The sequence below is a fragment of the Episyrphus balteatus genome, chromosome 2 (assembly GCF_945859705.1).
Source record: "Episyrphus balteatus chromosome 2, idEpiBalt1.1, whole genome shotgun sequence".
NCBI lineage: Eukaryota > Metazoa > Arthropoda > Insecta > Diptera > Syrphidae > Episyrphus > Episyrphus balteatus.
The window spans coordinates 99,404,978-99,428,067 of record NC_079135.1 but is presented as its reverse complement, the minus strand read 5'-3'; the positions used below and the strand labels follow the sequence as shown (position 1 = coordinate 99,428,067).

The window sequence follows — 23,090 nt, the reverse complement described above, 5'->3', positions numbered from 1 at the left end:
TCCTTGTTATTTTAATATTGCTCTATTTCGTCCTTATTCATTCAATTCATTAAGAAATTGCACTTTAAATTTTTTAAAGGAGAGTTTGGTTGGGTTGTTTACCCCATCAACAACATAATCATCCACCTACACACACAAACAAACTTTGAATAACCCAACAAACTAGTACCAACGACCGTTAACCGTAAAAACTGTATTTATGAATAAGCAAAGACAGACAAACACTTCATACAACTATTCATCTTTGGTCTCGATTCAACGCTCTAAGCACAGTTATGGTTGGGGCGGAAAGGGTCGGATACGGTTTTGTCGGTACAATGGTAATGGTGGTATAGTTCGTTCAGTCGTTCGGTTTGTCAGTTGGTTCGTTGTTGCCTACTATCCCTTTTATAATATGGCGAAAAATTGAAAAGCAATGTGGGGTAAGGAAGCGCTAAGACGACGCCACACAGTGGTTCCCTTCTATGGAGTAAGTGGAAAAAACCTATAAAAACCGAACGGGTGGACTGATTTGATTGAAATTTGGTATATAAATTAAATGAAACGAGTTCTCATCGTGGTTAAAAAATTGTGTGTCGTGCTTTAAAATTACTCATTTTTTTAAAAGTTGTATTGATTAATATATTTATTCTTTTTATTTCCTTTTTTTGTTCTTTTTTTTTCTTAAAAATGTAAATGTCTCTTACACTTTAAGGCAAATTAAAACTGAATACAGAGAAGGTTTTTCAGAAAGCAAAAAATTAAAAAGTTTCATAAGTATTATAGCACCTTAAATTTATACTTACTAAACTAGCCCAAAAAATTAAGAGAACAAAAAAAAAAATTATGATTTTTTTAGTGATTTTCGATAGATAGTATAAAAATTATCGTATCATGACAAAACAAAAAGCATTGAAAGCTACATTCCTCTATTTTTAAACTAAATATTTTATTTCTAATGGTAAAATAGCTAAATCCAAGGAATTATTCAAATACCAAAATTTTCCAATTTTTTTTTGTTTTTACTTTTCTCTAAAAAAAGAACTATTTGGCCTTAAGATTCTTTTTGTTTCAAACTTCTACGATTTACGATTTAGATTGCAATATCAGTCATTACACCAAAAACCATACTTTTGACTTTGACTATCAATATCTCAACAACGGATCTTTTTAAAGAGAATTTAAGGATACATTTGAAAATTTCACTTAATTCTCTACAAATAAATTAAGTTTAATTTGTTAAATGTTTTCTTGCATTTGAGATCATTTTAGAAAAGCTATCAAAAAAGGCCTTTTTATGGGTTTTTAGAAAATGTGCCGCTGTTTTATAACTATGGGTGATTATGAGCAAAATCAAATTCTTTTGAGTTTATTTGAACATTTTATTATTAAACACCGTTTAAATTTTAGATAAACCAAAGAAAATTACAATTTTTCAAAAAAAAGTTAAATTTTGAAAAAAAAAAAATTAGGTAGGGGAGAGTGGGGCCAAATGTAACACTTTTTTCTGAAATCGATGGTTCTCCTATAAATTTGAAAGTGGGTCAACCAGACCTTTTTTAAATTAAAGACCCATGTCTTAGCTCCAAGATCCCTCATAAAAATTTAGCAAAACATAACGGTAATGTTGAAAAATAAAGCTTCCAAAAAAAAAATCGTGTTGTTTCAACTTACCCCACATACGGGGCAAAGTGTAACACATACCGGGGTAGGTTGTACCAAGAACTAAAAATAAGAGAAAAATACCTTTATTTGTTTGTATTTATTTATTTTTAATTAATAACAATAAAAACAAACCTCAGTCATGAAATTTTGGTGCAAATTTGTAAAAAGTGGAGCAAATCCAAGATTTCCAGAGATAATTTGACAGTAGTCTTAAATAAAAGTTATTCGAATTCATAAATTGTTTTATAAGCTTTATGAATTCAAGTGGTGGTTCAAAAATGTGTTTCCAATTTCAAAATAAATACAAATTCAATTACAAGCATTCATATTCAGGGTTGTTAATTATATTAGGTAAACAATTTTTCAGTATAGGTAGGTTTTTACATGGTACAACTTGCCCCGGAAAAATGTTACAACTAGCCCCAGCATGAAATTTGGCACATAAAATCAATTTAAAAAAAAAGCGAAACTGATATAGACATAACATATACACGCAATTTGAGCCAAAACACAGTTGCATATAACAAAAAAACACTTAGCACTCTATCTTTTTCGGGTAAAGAGGTAGACCAAAAATAAAATTAAAAAAAAAAGTTACAAACATGCATTTTTTGGGCACCACTAGTGTAACTTCTCACCCTGTCGTCTAATCTTCATCTGAAGAAAATGTGCCGGTAGATATGCAAAAATTGAGCATTTTTCTCCTTTACGCGTTTCTTAATATTGAAAGGAACATCGCTTTTTTTAGCTGTTAATTCTTACCCCTGTTACATTTAGCCCCACTCTCCCCTAGGTATATCGTTTTTGGATATTTTTCCTTTTTTGGAAAATTTTTGATTTTTCTTTATTATTTGGATTATCAGTGATGACTACATAGACCTCTTATAATGTAAAAAAATTTATTTTATCAAAAAAGCCGTTAAATTAGAAACGATAATACCGATTTCAAGTGCTGTTTAAGTGACACGCATTGCTACACTCAAGAAGCTCTTATGGGAGAATGGGTCAAAATGGGTCATTTGTTTTAACACCATAAATAGTATATATCATAAGCTTTAAATTAATACTAAAATGAACGTGGAGCATCGTGGAGCTTTTTTTTTATAGGCTGACAAAGAGTAAAAACTACTCGCTCTAGAGGTGTCTTTATATAATATTCTGGTTTTTCTGATTCAAAAGCAAATTCAACAAACGGTAAATGTAGACTTAAGGACAAATATACCATTAACAACATTACATACTTTTTTTTAAAAAAAAAAAGCTCTATTCTTTAAAAAAAAATCGTCAAAAGTTGCAGAAAAAAAGAACGAAATTTCGAAAATCTTAAAGAATCTAGTTTGAGCTAAGTATACTCGGGACCAGGGCTATGCAAAAAATTAAAATTGATTGCATTCTGTATTTAAATATATTGTTAATCGAAAAACCAAATCAAAAAAATTGAGAAAATTGTTTCACTTTTTTGGGTTTTTTCCATGAGGGAACCACTGTGCGCCAGTCGTCCTGGCGGTATTGCTCTCTCATTTTAACTAAAAAAAACTCATCTTTTCATTTCCCCGAAGAATCCCTTTCTCTTTCAAGATTTTTCCCTCTTTATCACAAAGAAAGAGTAAAAGGTTTTTCGTATAGATAAAAAAAAGGGAAAATATCTAAAGGCAAACGACACGAAGACTTTGTTGAGAAATATAAGACGTTGTTGGAGGGTGGCTGAACCGACCGACACTAAGGGCAAACTCTCTGTGATTGTCTTAGAACTTTTTGAAATTTTTTTTTTTTTTTTTTTCTTGAAGTTTTGTGTAGGTATCACTATCTGATCTATTTAATGTGTTTCTTTAATTTATTTTAGAGAGATAATTTAAATATTTAAACATTTTCAATGTTTTAGGGATTATAAAATACTAAAGTGTATAAGGTTTAAGTAGGAATATTAAATTTTGAACGCTTTTTAAGGTTTAGTGTACTTTTTTAAAAAAATCAATTGGACGAAATTTCTATTGAAAGTATGTAATTTATCACTAAAAAAGCGTCTAAAAGAACATTGTTTTTTTAAACTAGTACAAAATAAGTCATTTCAAATTATAGACCAATTAGTAAATTTATCTGTGATTCTAAAATTGTTCGAAAAAATTTTATACAATCGGTTTTCATTTCTTTTAAAAGAAATAATATGGATTTATATCTGGTAGATCCACTTGTACTAATTTAACACTTTTCACTAACTTTCTTTTGAAAAATATGGTAAAGGGTTATCAAGTGGATGTTATCTTTTTAGATTTTACGAAAGCTTTTGACCGAGTGGATCATAAAATTCTAATAAATAAACATAAACAAATAGGTTTTCATTCGAAAATGCTGGATTGGTTAAATTTATATATCTAATCGGTCGCACACAATATGTTAAAATTGATTCAACAACCTCTAAATCTATAAAAGTAACGTCTGGAGTTCCACAAGGTAGTCATCTTGGTCCACTTCTTTTTCTTATATTTATAAATGACTTACCTAATGTTTTTTCTTCTTCGTCATGTCTTTTGTTTGCTGATGATCTGAAGATGTTTTCTTGTATAAAAAATCCTAATGATTGTTATTTGTTACAAGAAGATCTTAATAGGCTCTTGGAGTTATCTTTGACTATAATTTAAAGTTTAATCTGCATGTTGACTTTATAGTCAGTAAAGCCAATTCAATGTTAGGTTTTGTTATTCGGAATTCCAAAGGCTTAAAAGATCCATTTGCACTTAAATCTTTGTTTGTAGCATATATGTCAGATCAGTTCTTGTATATTGTAGTTTGGTGTGGAATCCGTTTTATAAATCATATTCAGTAAGAATTGAGAAGGTCCAAAAAAAAGTTTACTCGATTTGTAATAAAAACTGCATTGGAATATAGATAGTATGCTTCATTATAATACTAGAACCGACGCAAAATATATTCAATAACTTTTATAAGAGATACATTATCTTATCGCATTAATTGTTTTTCTTTTTTTTTTTGCTTGAATTACCTAATTGATTTTTATGCTCCAAGTCGCTTCCTTAGAAATCGTAATTTATTCCAGGGCCCTATTTCACCAACTACAAGTTACAAGCACAAATTTGTAACTTGTAGATCACAAGTACAAATTTGTACAATGGAATTCTGTTTCACAAAGTACAAATAAGTAATTCACAAATTTGTGATTAACGAAAAAAAAAAATTACAACTAACTTTTGAAAACCACAAGTTTGTAGAATTACCGTTTCACCAAATATATTTTTTTCTTGTAAACAACAAGTTTATTTCACAAACTTGTAAAGCTCGTTGTAGTCTAAGCGGTGACCGTTGAGTTAGGTACTTAACTCATAACGACAGAGGTTAAAATTGGTTTCAAATGAAAACTAAGTTGATAACGAGTTAGAAAAAATAGGATTGTCTTTTTTAAAACTTGAGCTCTTATTTGGCAACCCTATTTTAAACGGAAAATTGTCAAATTACTAATACTGTCATATCTTAGTAGTTTGATCAAACAAGAAAATTTTTTTGGCATGACAAACAAAATTGTAAATATATATTAAGATTTTTGTATTTCTGGATTATTTTTATATTTATTATTTTATAATCCATATCCATGGATTTATAAAAGTAAAATAAAAATATTGTTAATAGTGAGGAAAATTAATAAAATAATTTAAATAATGAAGATGAATATGAGAAATAAAAACAAGCCTCTTTGATCAAAAGAGAACGAATTTTTACATACTTAAGAGGTAGGTTATAGCGATCAGGAAAATTTTTTCAACAGATAGGTATTTTGTGATCTTTTCATTCGAATTGAAACACAAATGCTATACCAATTTTTAAAGCATTTGTTTTCCATTACAAATAAAAAAAAAAAAAAAACAAATATTTATTACAAATAAAAAAAAATGCGTTAAAAAAATATTGATTGCAACTGAAATAAATTGAATTTAAAAAAAAATATTGCAACTGAAAAATACTTGCCTTAAAAAAATATTTATTGCTTTTGAAATTAAAAAAAAATCATTTATTGCAAGTAAAAAAATTTTATAATGAAAAAAAATTGCATTAAAAAAATTTTTATTGCAACTGAAAAATATTTGCATTAAAAAAAAATATTTATTGCAAATAAAAAAATTTGCATTAAAAAATGTAATTGCAGTTGAAAAATATTTGGATTGAAAATAAAAATTTTATTGCAAATTAAAATACCTATACTAAAAACAAATTGTATCGCAAATTTTCTCAATAAAAAAAAAATTAAGGCAAAATGTGTGTGCATTCAATATTCTTTCTTAATATGCGTCGAATTTCTTACAATTTTGGGTATCCGACCATACCTACATTAGTTATTTCAACTACCTATACTATTGAACCTTATCTAAGGCCAAAAAGTCGAAACTGTAAGGGATTCGACGAATGTTAAAAAAAAAATATTTAATACACACATTTTGCATTTATTTTTTTTTTTAATGCAGAAAATGTTTTATATGTAATATAATTTTTTTGTAATGCAAAATATATTTATTTGCAATAAAAATATTATTTCAATGCAAATATTTTTCAGTTGCAATAACATTTTTTTAAAAGCAAATCTATTTATTTGCAATAAATATTTTTTTTAATGCAAATATTTTTCAGTTGCAATAAAAATTCTTTTAATGCAATTTTTTTACTTGCAATAAATGATTTTTTTTAAATTTCAAATGAATTTTTACAACCATGAATAATAATAACATAGCTTTTCTAAAAATAATAATAATGGCCTTCGGCGTAAGGCCATTTTAAACACTTTAATCACTCTAAATACGGTTTTTACAAACTTGTAACAAAAATGACATACGTCTTGACTCTTGTAGAAAATTTTCACAAATAAATAGAAACTTGTAACTTTTTTTTTTTGGTGAAACAGAAACCCACAAGAAACTTGAAAGCTCACAAATTTGTTACTTGTAAAATACAAGTTTTGGTGAAACAGAAAATGGATTTTTTTCACAAATTTAAAATTGTAGATTACAAGTACAATTTTGTGATTACAAAAAACTGGTGAAACAAAATTAATCGATTTTTTCACAAGTATTGTGAAAATTACTTGTAATTACAAATTTGTAAGTTGGTGAAATGGGACCCAGGAAGCAAATTATAGAACGAATTATGCATTAAATGAGCCTATAAATCGCTGTGTGAAAGAAGTAAATGCTATTTTGAACGATTTTGATTTTAATTTTCAATATAGTAGAGAAACTTTTCAAAAATTTGTTAAATTTATATTTTTTAAATAGATAATTTTATATTATATTATTTATTGTATTATTATTAAAAATTAAAAAAATAAAATAAAGAAAATTAAAAAAAAAATAAGGTCAACGAAAAAAATAATTTTTGAAAATATATTTAAGGGTCCGGTACCAACGGTACCTGGCATATATAACTTGCTAAAATAGAAATAACTTTTAAAAAAAAAAATATTTTACCGATTTTGAATTTCAAAAAAATCTCTGGCTTTAAGAAAAAGGTCCTAAAATAAAACAAATACTTTTTTAAGACCTTATTTACCCAAGTCCATAGATTTTTTAAAAATTTAAATTGGTAGATACAGTTTTGAGATAAACAAGTTTTTTTTCAAACTGTGCCCTGTACCTACATAGAACCGTTTTTAAAAACTAAAATTTGTACACAAAGAAGTTTGAGTGGTAGGCTTAAAATTAAAATTGAGAAAAATATGAAAAAAAAACAAGAAACGCATAAAATGTTTTACTGTAATCTGGAAAATATAAAAAAAATTATGATACAGTACCTATTATGGGTAAGCTCAGTAACCATTCTCCAACTTTTCTAACCCTCTTAATATTATTTCCATTTCTGTTGGTCTAAAAGATGCAACAAATGTAAAACTTAAAATACTGTCTTATAAGTTCAACTCTAAAAAATTGTAATTCTTTAAAAATCCAAACAACCTTTGATTCAAAATATTTTTATTACCTATTAAATTTCTATAAGGTAAATTTTTTTAAAACCGATTTTTGGTAGTAAATAATACGTCTGCTCCAACTAAAAAACACAATTTATCATTTTATTCCTTGTTTCTATTACTATAATCAAAAGTTTATACAAAAGTTTAACGTACCTACCTACGACTATTAAAAAAAAAACACCCTTTTACCCTGAACAGAATTTTAAAAGTTAATTCTTATTTCAAATGCAATATTATTACAAAATTTTATTAAAGTTCCATTTTCTAAATAGAATTTTGTCAATTTTTTTCCTAAAAATTTTCTTAAATAAAATATTTCTTATTAAAGGGTGTTTTTTTTTGTATGGGTTTGTGAGAAAGCAATCATAACAGCTTACATAAATTTAGTCATTTTTTAAACTTGGTGAAAAATGTTCGTTTATAAGAACAAATCTAAAGAGTCTTTAAAATAATCTTGAGTGAAAGGGTATTTTTTTTTTTAAAGAAATGATAAAATTCAGAAAACCTGGGAAATAACAAAAACTGGGACACAAATAGTACATTAATGAAAATTGGTAAAACTGTTTCATTTAAACCAAGAATAAGCAGTCTATAAAAATAAAATAAAAATAAAAGCTAGTATATCTGTAGTTGGTTCCAAAATGCCAATGATTCGTTTTATTTTTTGTTTCGATGACAAATTGAACGTTTATACTTAAGTTCTTAGACGTTGTACCTACACGAATCATTGACTGTTTGGGACTTAATAAAGAGTTTACCTTCTCTTCGAAAGAAACACCCTTCCAACCAATTTTTTTTATTTTTATGGACTCTTTTGATCCTTTGTTCTTTTGCCATGTTTCATGAGGGTATAACAATTTTTTTAAATGCGTAATAAACCTATAACATCACAAGAAAATTAATTTTAATTAAAAAAATATCTATAACATAGGTAAGCCTATTTGACCACAGTAAATGGAGTTTGAAGTGATTTGATCAATTGAATTTACAATAAAATTAATGATAACGTTTATACGTAGTAGAATTATTGATCAAATCCTATTATTTTGTAAATCAATTTATAGTAAAATATAATTATTCATCCATGAAAACTAATCAATCAAAACCAAAACTTAATTGTTTCTGGAAAGGCAATTAACAAAATCTATTGCCAAATATCTCTTAACATATAAATTTACATATGTATTTAAATATCTTTTAACTTTATATACCAAACAATATATTACGTAATATTATTTTATCATTTTGCTTCTATCTTTTCAGCTGGTTGGTGGTGAATTTGATATGGAATTAAATTTTGTGATACAAGATGCACAAAATATCAAACACATGTTAGAACTATTGGACCATTGTCCGCCCAATCTTCAGGTAAGTTATATTTTACAAGTATATACATAATAATAAAAGGATATCTTCTTATTCATACACATGCATACCAACCCTATTGAAATCTAATATTAAAATTTCCCAATGACAAAACATATAGATTAAAATGAAATATCATATATTTTCATGTTTTTACTCAGTCTATAAAGGATTTCACATACCACTCCTACGCAAAAATACAAACACATGAGTATGTGATTGGCCTTTTGAAAAGAAGGACTTATTTTCCGAAATACCAATTTACACTTTTTGAACTATAACCTTTTACTTACAGATGTTTTCGTTTACTTTTCTCCTTAATTCAAATATTTAATATTTGATTTTGCTTCAAAATTTTCAATATTGTGTGGTTTTGTGGTATAATAGAGAACAGTTTTTAATGAACTAGGTAAGAAAAGTAAAATAAATGAAGTTATAAATTGTATTCTCATTTAATGAATTTTCTTATAAAAAACCTTCTTGCAGTCCTTCATGCAGAATATGAATTTTTCAATCATTAAATTATTTAAAAAATTTCAGTTTGCTAACTAAGTTTCGATTAGTTCATAATTTTGTTTTTCTCTACACGGCGTACAATGGGGCAAAATGGCAAAAAGGTGGAATTAAATCAACTAATAGAGCTAGACACTTGAAATTTGGAACAAGTCTTACTGATACAAATGTTAGTTCATAGCCAAAATATCGAATGGCCACGCCCATTTTTAGGGTTACCATCCATACACTTTTTTAAAATTTTCGAAATTTCTCGGAAAATCCTCAATCAGTTTCAATGCCTTTTATAAAATAGTAATGCAATTGCAATTATATATCAAAAAAAATTAAAATTAGGGTTGCCACTTTTGAAATTTATTGTTTTTTTTTTTATTATTTTATTATTTTATTTTTATTTTGTTTAAATAAATTTATTCAATTAATTTTTCTTAAATATTTTATCATACATAAGTACACATTTAATAAATGAACCAATTTAATAATTTAAATGTCTTTATCACTCTCAATTTTGACTAAAAAATGAGCATTTATGGAAAATGACGTCACCAACTAAAAATGAACAATTCTCACAGGGTAGCAAAAAGTAGCAAGAAAACTTTTCATATTCTAAAACTAGATAAAACCCAGAACAAAATTACATCTAAAACTTATTGGCGTTTTACGGCGATCACAACTAAAAGACTAAGGTTTTCAGAAGAGTGCAAAAAACACATTATTTTTAGATTATTTTTCATTTTTGACTAGCAATTTAAATATTTTGAATACATTATTTTTCATAAAAAGAAAATTTATTAGAACGTACTAGGTCTCACTGATTCCATTTCAAAAAGTTTTAGCTTTGTACAAGTAATCAATAATAAACAGTACACAATTTATTGAAACAACCCAAAATGATAGAAAGTCGTAAAAATTCAACCCTGAAGTGATATTTCTCTTCCTTTGAGACAATCTAATGAATTACACGTGGTTTAAATTAATTTTTTCTCTCTCATTTCTGATTCTCTATTATTTTTCAAAGAGAAATAGTTGGGTTATTCAAAACAAAGCTCAACTTTATGATTTGATTAAATACCAGCTTTTTTGAATTTTGCCACATTGTGCGGCGCAGAGTGGCCTTAACGCAGAAAAAATTTCTTTGGAAAAGGTTTTTTCTAACCTTTTTTATTTATAAAAAGTAGATACTCTTAGATTTACAAGATTTCAAAGTTGAAAAATGATTTTATTTAAATCGCGAACTATATTTTCAATAAACTTTTAAATGTGTTTTCCGAAGTTGCTTAAACTAACTTCGAAACTTCTTATAACATTTTTTTGATAAATTCTTCAATAAATAAAATAAGACGAAAAAAAAATGATGATTTATAAAAATGCCTTCTTTTAGTGGTCTCAAACATTGGTAGATATGTACCTACAAAGAAAAAATGTTTTTTTTTTTCAAAACACTTTTAACACTTTTTTAAAATTTCGTCACTAAACGTCAAATAAAAAAGAATACCAATGTGTGATACATAATTCCAAGATATAGTTATGACCAAATTTGTCTCACTGCATCGGGTTTCCAAAAACTCGAACCAAAAAGTTATAATTTCTTCGGTACTTAATAGTCAGAATGAACTAGGTACTAAAGATTATTTATTTTAAGAAAAAATTGATTTATTAATCCATATAATAGATATTCGTTTTTTTTTTTTGCGAAACCATTAAATCGTGTCCTCAACATTTTTCAACTTTCAACTCAATTGTCTTGGAAAAAATTGATGAAAATAAAACACTTTTTTCATTTTAGTTTGAATTACTTTTGTTGGAGCTTAATAAAGAATAATTAAAAGGATTAGGTATTATTCCACAATTTTTTTGATCATTTATGTACCTATGCAAAATGCAGGCAAAATTTTGACCAAATATGTAAAATTCTAATTTTTATATGCGTACCAAAATTCATCCAAATCCGTTAAATAGTTCTGATTTTACAGAATTTTTTTTCGCTCTCCTATAGAAAACAAACCATTGTGCGGCGTGGTATCGTATTAGGAAACATTGCATAGCCTATAACGAACAGACAACCAAAACGTTTCTAACGATACCTCATTTGTCGATTTCTGATAGTTAGTTGAGAAGTTATAGTGACACATACATGCTCACATGCATTAAAACATTAAAACTTAATAAATGACAACCCATTTGATAGAAATACAGCTTTACCCAATATGGCCGCCATAAACTGTCAAAATTCGGAGGGCTTTTTCTGGAAAACCTTCCTAGCTCAGATTGTAGGTACAAAAGTTCAAAATATTTAATGGATAAAAACTTTATAAGTTATATAAGATTTGGTTATACATAAATTTCAATTTTATGATGGCTAATGCACACATGAAAATGCCACCATTTGCATTTATTTTTATCTTCTCTTTTTTTTCTCTAAAACAACAATAATGTCCTTTTTTGTATTTGTTTTTGGAATATATCCAACAAGAGTTTGTACACAATCTTGATATCTTATTTCAAAAGTATATCATCCCCAAAAACGCAGACAAACTTTCTCCATTAACCTTCTTTATAAGAAAATTTATCATATAAAGTACACCTATTTGTAGTAATGACACTTCTTAGTAGCAAAAGCAATATAAACAAACTTTTTATATGACAACGAAAAACGAAGACCCCAAAAGGCGCATAGATATTACACATATTACGAAGTAAGCCATATCAATTTATAAAATAAGTTCAAAAAAAAAAAAAAAAAACATTTAAATACTGAATTTTGAAAATTATACTCATTCCTTTTGTATGTGTTTTTTTTTTTATGGCTACAGTACAAGATGACATCCGGTCAGACAAAAATTTCGTCTACCATCATTTTTTGCCTTTGTATATGGAAATGTTAATGTATCCTTTTTGAATTATAGAGTAATGAGTCCATTAGCATTAAAGAAAATCCAAGAGTAGATATCTTTTTTATCTCTATCTCTTATCTCAATTCAAAAACAAAACAAAAAACTTCTCATATCGAGGACGAACAAAAATAAAATAAAGTTAATAAAGGACATGATGTTGATGATGCTGATGACGACGAAGATGGTTAGTTGAACTTTGGGCTTGAATAAATTTTGAAATAAAAAAAAAAGTTGTTTGACAAACTTTTTGATATTTTTTTTGTAACTTTGTTTTTTAAATTTATATTCTCATTAAATGTGGTTTTTAAATTTTGTTACTGGTTGTTTTGAATGAAATACCGAAATATTGAAGAAGTTTGTTTTTAATAATGTTTAACCGCAACTGATTGAATTATTGAAGTTTCTTTTTATCTTTTTGGGTCTTGTTTTTCAACAAATAGATAAACTCCCACAGAAGCAGATTTTAATATTTTTACTGAGAATAATACCTATAAGAATAAAGAGATCTCAGATGCAAAAATTTCTTCATTCATCTTCATGACCTATTTGACTGTCCAAATAGATGAGGACACGAAAAGTTGATATACATTTTTCTCTTAGACAAGTAAAAACTTTCTTTTTTGCTAAAATTTCCCTCTGTAACAATTTACAGACGGAATGAAGTATGCTTATTCTAAGGCATACTAGAGTACACTCCTCTACTAACACCATCTCCATTTTAAAGCTCTGTACATTTTGACTTTCAAGAATTCCATGTCTTCCCAGGACAATCATTTTAAGTCCTTTTTTTATTACCAATTAAACTCTCTTTTACCCTATTTGTGAGAATATTTAAACGACAAACATTCAACTTAGAAGCTAAGTCTATAACCCTTATCCATAATATTCAGTTATCATATGTAGACGTAGGCAAATACCTACATTAAAAAAAAAAAATGATCTTGCAATCTTCTAGTTTGTGAGAGAGATCAGCACATGATACAATACACATTTAATTTTGACATTATTTTCGTTTGCAACTAAAAATATCTTCCCAGCATATTCAAATAAAAATTTCTTCAACTGGAGATCTTATTCAATCGTTAATTTTTTGTTAACATTTCTATATTGATTGGCTCAATCCGAATTCGTCTATCTTCAATACTATCGGGGATATTGCAATTCCAAAATTAACAGTTTCTTAATCAATAGGCATTATGGGCTATCTTCGAAAATTATACAAAAACAAATTTGAACGGTTAGGTCGCACGTTATTTTTATGTTTTTTATAGCAAAGATTTTAATTCAATAAAGATTTTAAACAATAATTAGAAAAATATTTTTGATGTTTTAAAAACAGTTCTTGTTTTTCAAATATCGAAAACACTTTTCTAAACAGTTTTAATGTCCAAAGTCAAAACTAAGTTTGCGATTTAATTTCTTGTATAACAAAAAACTTTCAGAAAATATATGTCGAAAATTGTTAGGAATCGTTTTTGTTTTAAAAAGAAAATTAAAAAAAAAAACTCTAAAAAAAAATTGCCATGCAATTTTTAAGAAATTATTATTCAAAACATTAAAACAAGATTTAAAAATAGTTCATAACCCCTTTTTAAAAAAAAATTGATTTAAAAAAGAAAAAAAACAAGAAACTGACATTACAAAAAAAACATATGTACCTACTTTATTTCAATACTTAAGGTCTTTAAAATTTCAACACAAATTAATATAACGGATATTAAGATGCTTTTATATATTTTTTTTTTTTTTTTGCTTAAATAGTCAATTCATTTAGGAGAAAGTCACATATAAAAAAAGTTTTTATGTGACCGGTACCGTTCATTATGGTCCAAAAAATATTTTTTTCATATTTCAAAAATTAGAACTTTTTTGCTAAGATCTACAGGTTTTTTTTTATCAAATAAAACTATATTTTTCTAAAGGATTTTTGTATGCAGATTCCGAATCCAAAGTCAGAATTGACCTATAACGTCACTTTTTTTAGGTATTCCCGTTAGAAAATCTCAAAAACCCATTTTTTTGCTGTTTTCGAAGAAATATTTTGGCATAATGTAATCTTTTTCAATTAAAATTGATACGGTTTATGTAAGAACTTATTTTTTTCTTTCAAATTCAGTTTCAATCTTCTCAATATCTCTTTTCTTCTCCGAGATATCCTAATTTAAGTAAGTTTAGTAGGTTTGGCATATCTTACCATAAATAAACTGATCTCTAAAAATTAATATATCTTTCTCCCTAGAACAAAAGTATACTTTTCAAATCGACTTTAGTGTGCTGATTTTGAATCCGAACTCAAACAAATTCGGTCAGCTCTGGTTTTTGAGATATAGTAGTTTTTTTTTGAGATTTTCTAAAAAATAAACTTGATTCTGTGATGCGAATATCTTACAATCCTGACGTTATAGAATTTTTTTGAATTTGGATTCTAACTCAGCACATCAAAAACTATAAGACAAGTATATTTTTGTTTCTTGGAGAAACGAATCTGAAGCCTTACAAGGCAGTTTATCGAATGGTTTATTACTAATAAGATATTTCTAAATAGAAAAATATTATATAAAATTACAAAACACGTAAAAATTTTGTTTAATGTATTTTATTATGGTTTTCTTAACATATTTGACTTTTTAAATATTATGGGCATTGATATTTTACATTTTCCTTAATTAAGGTGCTTTTGTTCATGTACCTAGGATTTACTAAAAAATTAAGGATTTCGAAATGTCTGCTTTTTTTGTCAATCAGTATTTTAAAAAAATTGAGTTAACATTAATGTAAAAGGATATATTTGGTGTCAATCGATAGGTCATATTATGAAGAATAAATCCTCTAAACTTGAGCTCATTGCGACAAATAGTTTTAATTTTATACAAGTTCAAATGAATCTAAAAGGGTGATTTTTTAGAAACTACCCATATTTTTCAAAAATCATTTTTACAAAAATGGTACCTGATAGAATTTTTCTGAAACCAGATTTAGATTTAAGAAAGTCCAATCTTTCAAAATATCAAAAAATTATTCGAAGGAGAAAAAAAAGTTAAATTTTGTAGAATAGTGTAATTTTCGTCCTATAAATTCTTCTTAAACTAAATTTTAATAGCTTCCACCGCTATAGAGTTAAGAGTAGGTATACGAAAATCAATCAATTTATTGATGTCGTTAATGCAGTACATCTTGGGCCTGCTTTAGAACTTAGTACATCAATAACATCAGCGACCTCGAATATCAGTAATAATTGACTCCGATTGAACATCAGAAAATACTTGTTTTGTTCTAAAATATGCAAATGCTCAAAATAGTTCCGCACTAAGTAATTTTTCAAGTTGTCGATATAGGTGATTTAGAAACTGTGAAATAGGGTCCTGGACGTTTGTTTGTACTTTGATAAGAAACAAACATCAGTTTACAGAAAATATTTTGGAAACATTGTAAATCAAATATGATCAAATATTTAAATGATATTGCTTTTACAGTTTTCTATCTTCTAAAAATTAAACATTGAACTTAATATGTCTGATTTCAGATTTCACTCATAAATGATTTGAATAGTCTTTCAGTTCACCAAATCCAGATCATAACAAACATCGCATGAAAAATACCAAAGAAATATTCCCCACACAGAATCCATATTAACAAGGACCTCCCAATGATTCACTTCGATATTATTTATAAACTACATTTCTTTGGTCATTGAAAAGTGTCTCCGACCGAACAATAGAGAACAAGAATCTAACATTCACAAAAATTTCGGACAAGATGTACCAACTACCCAAAAACAACGCCCAAAACTATGCAATATACAAAATATATACTACACACTGTCATAGACATTTTATAATAACATACCAATCTCATTCACATTCACATTAGAAAATAGAAAATAGACATAGAAATGAGACATAAAGCTGGTTATTACGTTGCCACTTAATACTCTTCAGAGTCTCGAGAGATGGACCTGTGTCGAATGTCGATATGATGTGTGTCTCTATATACAAAACCCATGTTCTTCTATAGAAATAGTATATACACAATCCTATAAAATAAGGACTTTTGTCTATGGTTTGTTGTGGTATGGTAGATGGCTATGACATGACATGGGATTTGTATGTCCTCTTATCTATGTCCTTTGGTGAGTAATTTATAAAAAAAAAAAAAAAATTGAAATGGAAAATTGGTATTTCCACTATAAATGATAATTCAGTCGAGAGACCAAAATACAAACATATACGAACGATGACGATGAGGATGATGATGATAATGATAATGATGATGACGATGATGAGTGGGTAGATATGTGCGATGATGATGACATGAATTCATCCCAATTGGGGATTCACTGACAACACGAGTGACATATTCAGGCAACGACAAGTACCCCGCCACAAACACCCAAACAACAACAACAAAAACAAGTCTATTTGGTTGGTGTTTTATGATTTTTCAAAAATAAATTGAGTCCTTGAATGTTAATGTTGAAAATAAGTACAAAATTATAGTATGTCAGAGCAAATAAAATACACACAAAACCATACACATGTTTGTATAATGTCACACAAATGGAAATCGGTTTCAATTTGAATGGAAATTAGAAAGCAATCTATGCAAATGTTTTTTTCTTGTTTTTTTTTTTTTTTTTTTTTTGTATCTTATTTTGTGTAGGTAGGTACTTGTAAGTGGAAAAAACAAATTATCTATTCACACGAAAAATAATTCCAAGGACATCGTGAATGTCTTTTTTGAGAGATATGACACAAGGACAGCAAAGGTTGTTTTTGCAGACAGACTAGACTTGAATGAAAAACGAAAATATTGTTAAGCTTATTATTATTCTCTTCAGCACAAAGACATGTTTCTTTTTTATTTTAATTTGAGAAGCAAATAGCTACTTGGAATTAAAATTATTCTTTTAGCTATCTTTGGTTGCTAGGTGTAAGAATTATCTTATTTTTTTAACAAAAAAAAAAAAGTATCTTTCGAAGATCAAGTTTAGAAGAATGCCATTGAACTTTGAGATTAATTGTTAGCTTTGAAAGTTTTCAAACAAAAAAATTGGTAACAATGGTTATTGTACCGATTCCCATACAAAGAGTTTTGACATCAAAATTATCTGTTCAAACGGGTATCAGTGAAAAGTCATTGCACATAATTCTTCACAAGAATTTGAATTTTACATTTAAAAGCAGATTTAAACCTGTAGAATTTGAATAATTCAAAACAATTCACTCAACCAAAAACTGAAACAATTAGAAATTAAGTTTTTCAGTAAAAAAAAAAGTTACACATACACCATAGTGACCGGCAAAAAACATTTATATTTCCTTTGCGTTTGGATCAAAATTCTTTTCTCATAATTCTTCTTTTTAAAATTTTGTGTTCAAAAATCTGCAAAAAATTAAAAAATTGTTTGGAAAATATTTTTTTTTAATTTTTGCAGAATTTTGTACAATCATCATCTCGTAAAATCTGCCGCTGATTTGAGATGACTTTTTAATGATAAAATATCTTCGAAAAATAATGATTGAAAATTTTTTCATTACCTAATCAAATAAAAATATTATTAAAAAAAGTTGAATAAAAAAGGAATATTCTTTATCACACAACATCGCTTCTTATAAGTTTTCAACGGTATATAGATGTGAGTTATAAGAAATTCAGTCTTTTAGGCAGTTTGAAAAGTAAAACAAAAAGTTACAAGACTTAAATTACATTAATGAAGTGTATTTTTGTTTAGTAAATACATGATGCTATAAAAAAAACAGAATTAATAGAATTTTTCGGTTCAAAAAAATGCTTTGAGGATTTTGAAAAGTAACATTTTTAAAAGACAGAATAGAAAAAAGCAGAATTTTCTTGAATAGAGCAGAATTCTGCAAACCAGAATTTAAAAGTCAGAATTTTAACCGGCTCCCATTTTGAGTCAAACCCTAAAAACTAATTTAAATGTCCTTGTCATCTTTGAATCTTCCAACTTTTTAAATCATTTAACTTTTTAAAGTACCTACAATTATTGTCTTATACATTAGATATAATGTACCTTAAATTTGGCAGTTGTTATTTTTTTTTTTAATCGATAGATGATACGATTGTCAAAATATCAACTATATCCAATTTTTTTTCGGACTTTGCGAATCAAAGGGATTGTAAAATATTGCTTTCCAATGATATAGTTAGTCAATCACGTCAAAAACTGTTTTTATAGAACAGGTATTCGTTTTTAACAAAATTGTTTATATTTGAAAAACCGTTTGATTTTGGACCCACAAAGGAATCTACTTATTTTAAATTTTTAAGGTCACGGCATGGTTTTTATCAAAAATTAGTCTTTAAGAGCTAAAATCAATACAGACTAAAAAAAATTTGGTTATTTTTGACATTTTTAAGACTGTGACAATATTGTGTACGTACTCTACGTAAACTAAGGATTATTATTATATTATTTTTATATTGCTTTACAAAAAAAAAAATGTAAAAAGCAAAAAGCCTAATTTTGACAAATAAAATCAGTCTTCTACAAAATTGATAAGATTCCAATAAAATCTATAACAGAAAAAAAAACTTAAGCTTCTTGATTTACGTAAAGTTATCAAGATGTTTTTCAAAAACAAAAATATTTATGTAAACTTTATTTTTTTTCCATTTTATAAAATGATACTGGTGCCTAAAGTATGCTAATTTTATGTGTTTTTCAAAAACTAAACACAAACTCTCAAACACATATGCATTATTCTCCTCCTCCTTTTCCACTCATTGATTCTATACTCTTTTTTTTTTCAAGTCTATTTCTATGAATAGAGCTTCTCTCTTTTGCATGTCAGAAAAGAGAAAAAGGCAAAAGCCACAACCATATCAAACCCTATTAGTGCAAAAGACAGACACACACAAACTATCTCAAATATCATTATTTTTGAGGTACCTTACTTTCTATATATGAAAACATCATCAAAAACCGAAAAAAGATAAGGCTTTTTTTTGTGTTGCCTTCTTTTGGTGTATTATATAAACGTTTGTCGTCATGGAGTCTCTGTCTCAAGGACTGCTTTATACAAAAATATAAAACCATCATTTCAAGGATACCAATTCCATACCAAAGCCCCAAAAAGTCACTAACAACAAACAAAAAAAGAAGTATATTCCATTAAATACTTTCACAGATCTTACACACACAAGCAGAAAGTCATTTTCTAGTGGCTTTAGCTTGATGATGATGGTTGTATTCAAATCTAGAGTAAGTAAGTATACCCATCTCAACTTATCTCTCAATGATTATACAAATTTATTCCATTAGCCTTCATTCAGATTAAGAGACAGAATGTGAAGAAGAAGAGTTGGAAGGTGGCTGCTATAAGGATATATATAGGCAAAGAATATGCAAACCACCACCTGACATCTCATAATCAAAAGGACTCTAACGTGTGTCATCCTGGTAATGACAACTCTAAAAGAACCTTTCACTCGTTCTTCTTTTTTCAAATCTTAAGCTCTATCTATATAACATCATAATCCCATCAAGAGGATATATATGTGACAAGGACTCCATCACACACATATAACAGTTCTATAAGAGATTTTGAGATTTTCAAAAACAACAAAACCTCATCATACTGACACACAATTTACAATTAGTTTACTTCCAAACATTAACCAGAGGCTGAAAGTTACACGCTTAAATCCCTTTTTTCCTATATACTCGTACACCACCACAATCTAATGGTTTAAGGTAATTTGTAGTGCGTATCCTTTGATTTTTATTTTATTATAGGAAGCTATCTATATCCTCTTTTTCGCTTTGAAAAAGGTTTGGGAAGGTATCATCATAAAGATAAAAGGTGAGGTGGAAAACCAAAATTTATATATATAAGTAAATTTAACTTCGACTTGCATGAGGTTTTATAGGGTTCAAAAATAAATTTCGTGTTGAAAGGGGATAATAGACGATCCTAATGATGATGGTCTTAGTTTGTTGTACCTACTCAAGATCTTGGTTGTTTGTTTTTGTGTTGTCGTAACTCACAAAAGGTAGACCTAGGGGTTAAAAATACTTTTCTTCATCATGAATTTTATGGGAAAATTGCTGTGCGGAAACATTTGAATATTTGATGTTCTGACCCTAACTCATCTTCTGGCGATTTATAGCGGTAGCAGCGGTGAGTGTATGAATCCGTTGCCATATACAAAATAAGTTATCCATCCTTTTCTTTATAGGTTCTTAAAAGTAAAAAAGAACCGAAAAAAAAAACAAACAAAAAACAAATAAAATTTTCATGTTTCGCATTTTTCATGGTTAACTGGGTGATTTCTTGTTTTTTTTTTTTTTAAGAAAAGAAAAGTTAGTAGAGCCTTCTCTTAAAAAAAAGCTTACATATACTTTTACCCTAATTCTGATCAGAATGTTTAATGAAGTGGAACCTTAAGATGCGCCTTCTCTTTTTTCTTATCGTTTTTTTTTTTTTTTTTTTGTGTTTTTATCTTATTTTTTGTAGCTGTTGAGAGACCATAAAGCATTTAGTACCTACCTTTACGTGACGTAAGGTTTTGATACTACACAGAAAAAAAAAATATAAATGAAGGGTCTGTTAAATGTTTTTATCTTTTCAAAGCCTCATGTGAAAAAAGATTGAAAACTGTGAGAAAATCGTTTTATTGCTTGAAAAACAGGCGGTTTTATAGGTTTTACAACAACATCATGAGAAAATGTAATTAAGGTTAAATAAAAGATGAAGACATTTTTAACATATATATATAGACGATTAAGAAGAACTTCTTACATTTGTAAACCAAAATAAAAAATATATATAAGAGAGACATAAAGAAAATATATCAATTTACACGAAATAAAAACAGAAAATAAAAAAAGGTAGAAGTTTTAACTTATGGTTTGGGAAAAAAGGTAGAACTACTTATTAAAGTTTATTTTTTAACACAAAATAAAATTAAGGGTTTGAAAACATCAATCTTGAACTTTATATTTTAGGGTTTTTAAAAGGAAGCTGTCAACTCTTTTTGTAATATTTTTGTCTAAGACTTTGTTTATTTGATCTTTTTTTGAAAAACCTGCAAAAAGGAGTTGAAATTATTACTTTAAGACTTTTTAATATCGATTTGGCTGCATTTTTAAGTTAAGGTATTCAGAGACAGGAAAAATGACAGAACGTAATTTCATAAATTTACAATTTAAATACATTTCAATTGATTTTTGAAAATCATAACAGCCATTTTGACGTGATAACGTCTTATAAATCGATGAACCATGGCAGCCACCAAAAAAAAAAAGTGACGAAATTTTCTAACGTTTCACTCTCGCACTTTCGCAGTGCGGCAAAAATTTCAATTAAAAATTAAAAATAAACTAGGTATTAGAGATACAAAAATCTTCTATACCTAGCTTATTTGAAAGATAATAACCTAAAGTTAAATAAATTTGAAGGATTTTAAAAAATTCCATCTTTTAATAGGGTAAATAGGGGTAAAACAAAATTTCAAAAAATTGGCTAGGTATTTTCTAAACGCGATAATGTAAAGAGTTGAATTTTTTTTATCAATAGATAAATTTATTGCAAAACTGACAATGGTATTGAAAAAGTTAAAAAAAAAAATTCAAAACCAAGCTATTAATGGTTTTCTAAAACTAAAACATGAGGTAGACCTTTGACAAAGTAGTGATTATAGATAGGTGAATTTTTTTTTTTGACAATTTGAAAAACGTCATTCGAAAGATAATAAAAAAAAAGTTCAGGGTCTGATACGGATTTTTTTTTTAAGTCTCTGCGTTTCGAAATATGAATTTTTGAAAAACACCTACTTATATTTTGGGGTATTTTTGGGTAAGTTTTTATTTTTTTAAATTTTTCGTAGCATTCCAAAAATCTCAAGCTTATAGAACATGTAGTCTACATGTGCAAAAAATTGGTATTTCAAAATGGTTTTTGACCGAATAACGGGAAAAACAAGTTTTTTTGTCCCAAGGTTTTTGACCTTTTTTAACCGTTTTTTATTTTTATCTTTTTTTCTTCAACAGATAAATAAATGAAATTTATATTGTAGATAGATAATAGACAGCACTTTATCTGTGTTAAATTTCAATCAATTTTGAGATAACGGTAGAATAAAGTTTTATTATTCAACAGGTTCTATCTTTTGATCTAAAACAAATACAAATTTGATTTAACTTTATTAAGCATCTTGATGATGTTACCTTCCATTTGGTATATCCCACATAACTGTACATTCACTACAAGCTACACAAATTAAAAAACTTGCCAATACCTCAAAAAACCTGTTGAGATCTATTGATCATGAACAGACACCAGTGGTGGGAAGTTCCGCCGTAATCTCAGTTTGGAATTTCGACATGGTTGGTTTTAAAAAACTCTAACTTTTTTTCTATGAAAGGTGAAATTATAAGCTATTACATGATATAAAATTTTTTATAGGTTGTCTAAAAAAATTGATTTAATAGCGTGAGAACATAAAATTATATGTTTTTTTTGCTTTTTTTTAAGGAAATTGATCGCGTTTAAAAAATGTTAGCTCTTTTTGTAGATGCCTAATAGACATGATCGATATATATATTTTGAGCTGAAGCAATAAGCTTTCAGGTGGTATAAAATTTATTATAGGTTGATATATCAAAAAAATGAATTTTTGGGTGATGGAAATGATTTTTTCACTTTTTTCATAAGAAATGATTGTTTTTAATAAATTATTTT

At 27.2% G+C, this 23,090-nt stretch overlaps 1 protein-coding gene across 15 annotated transcripts in view; it reads left to right on the top strand.

Annotated features, from left to right (window-relative positions):
- LOC129908337 (neurobeachin) overlaps window positions 1–23,090 on the top strand; it is a 646,575-nt gene that overhangs the window by 498,371 nt on the left and 125,114 nt on the right. For all 15 annotated transcript variants that reach the window (XM_055984756.1, XM_055984759.1, XM_055984758.1 and 12 more), the window contains exon 2: window positions 8,876–8,980. In XM_055984756.1, the coding sequence (XP_055840731.1) occupies window positions 8,876–8,980 (105 nt within the window). The remainder of the gene's footprint in view (window positions 1–8,875; window positions 8,981–23,090) is intronic.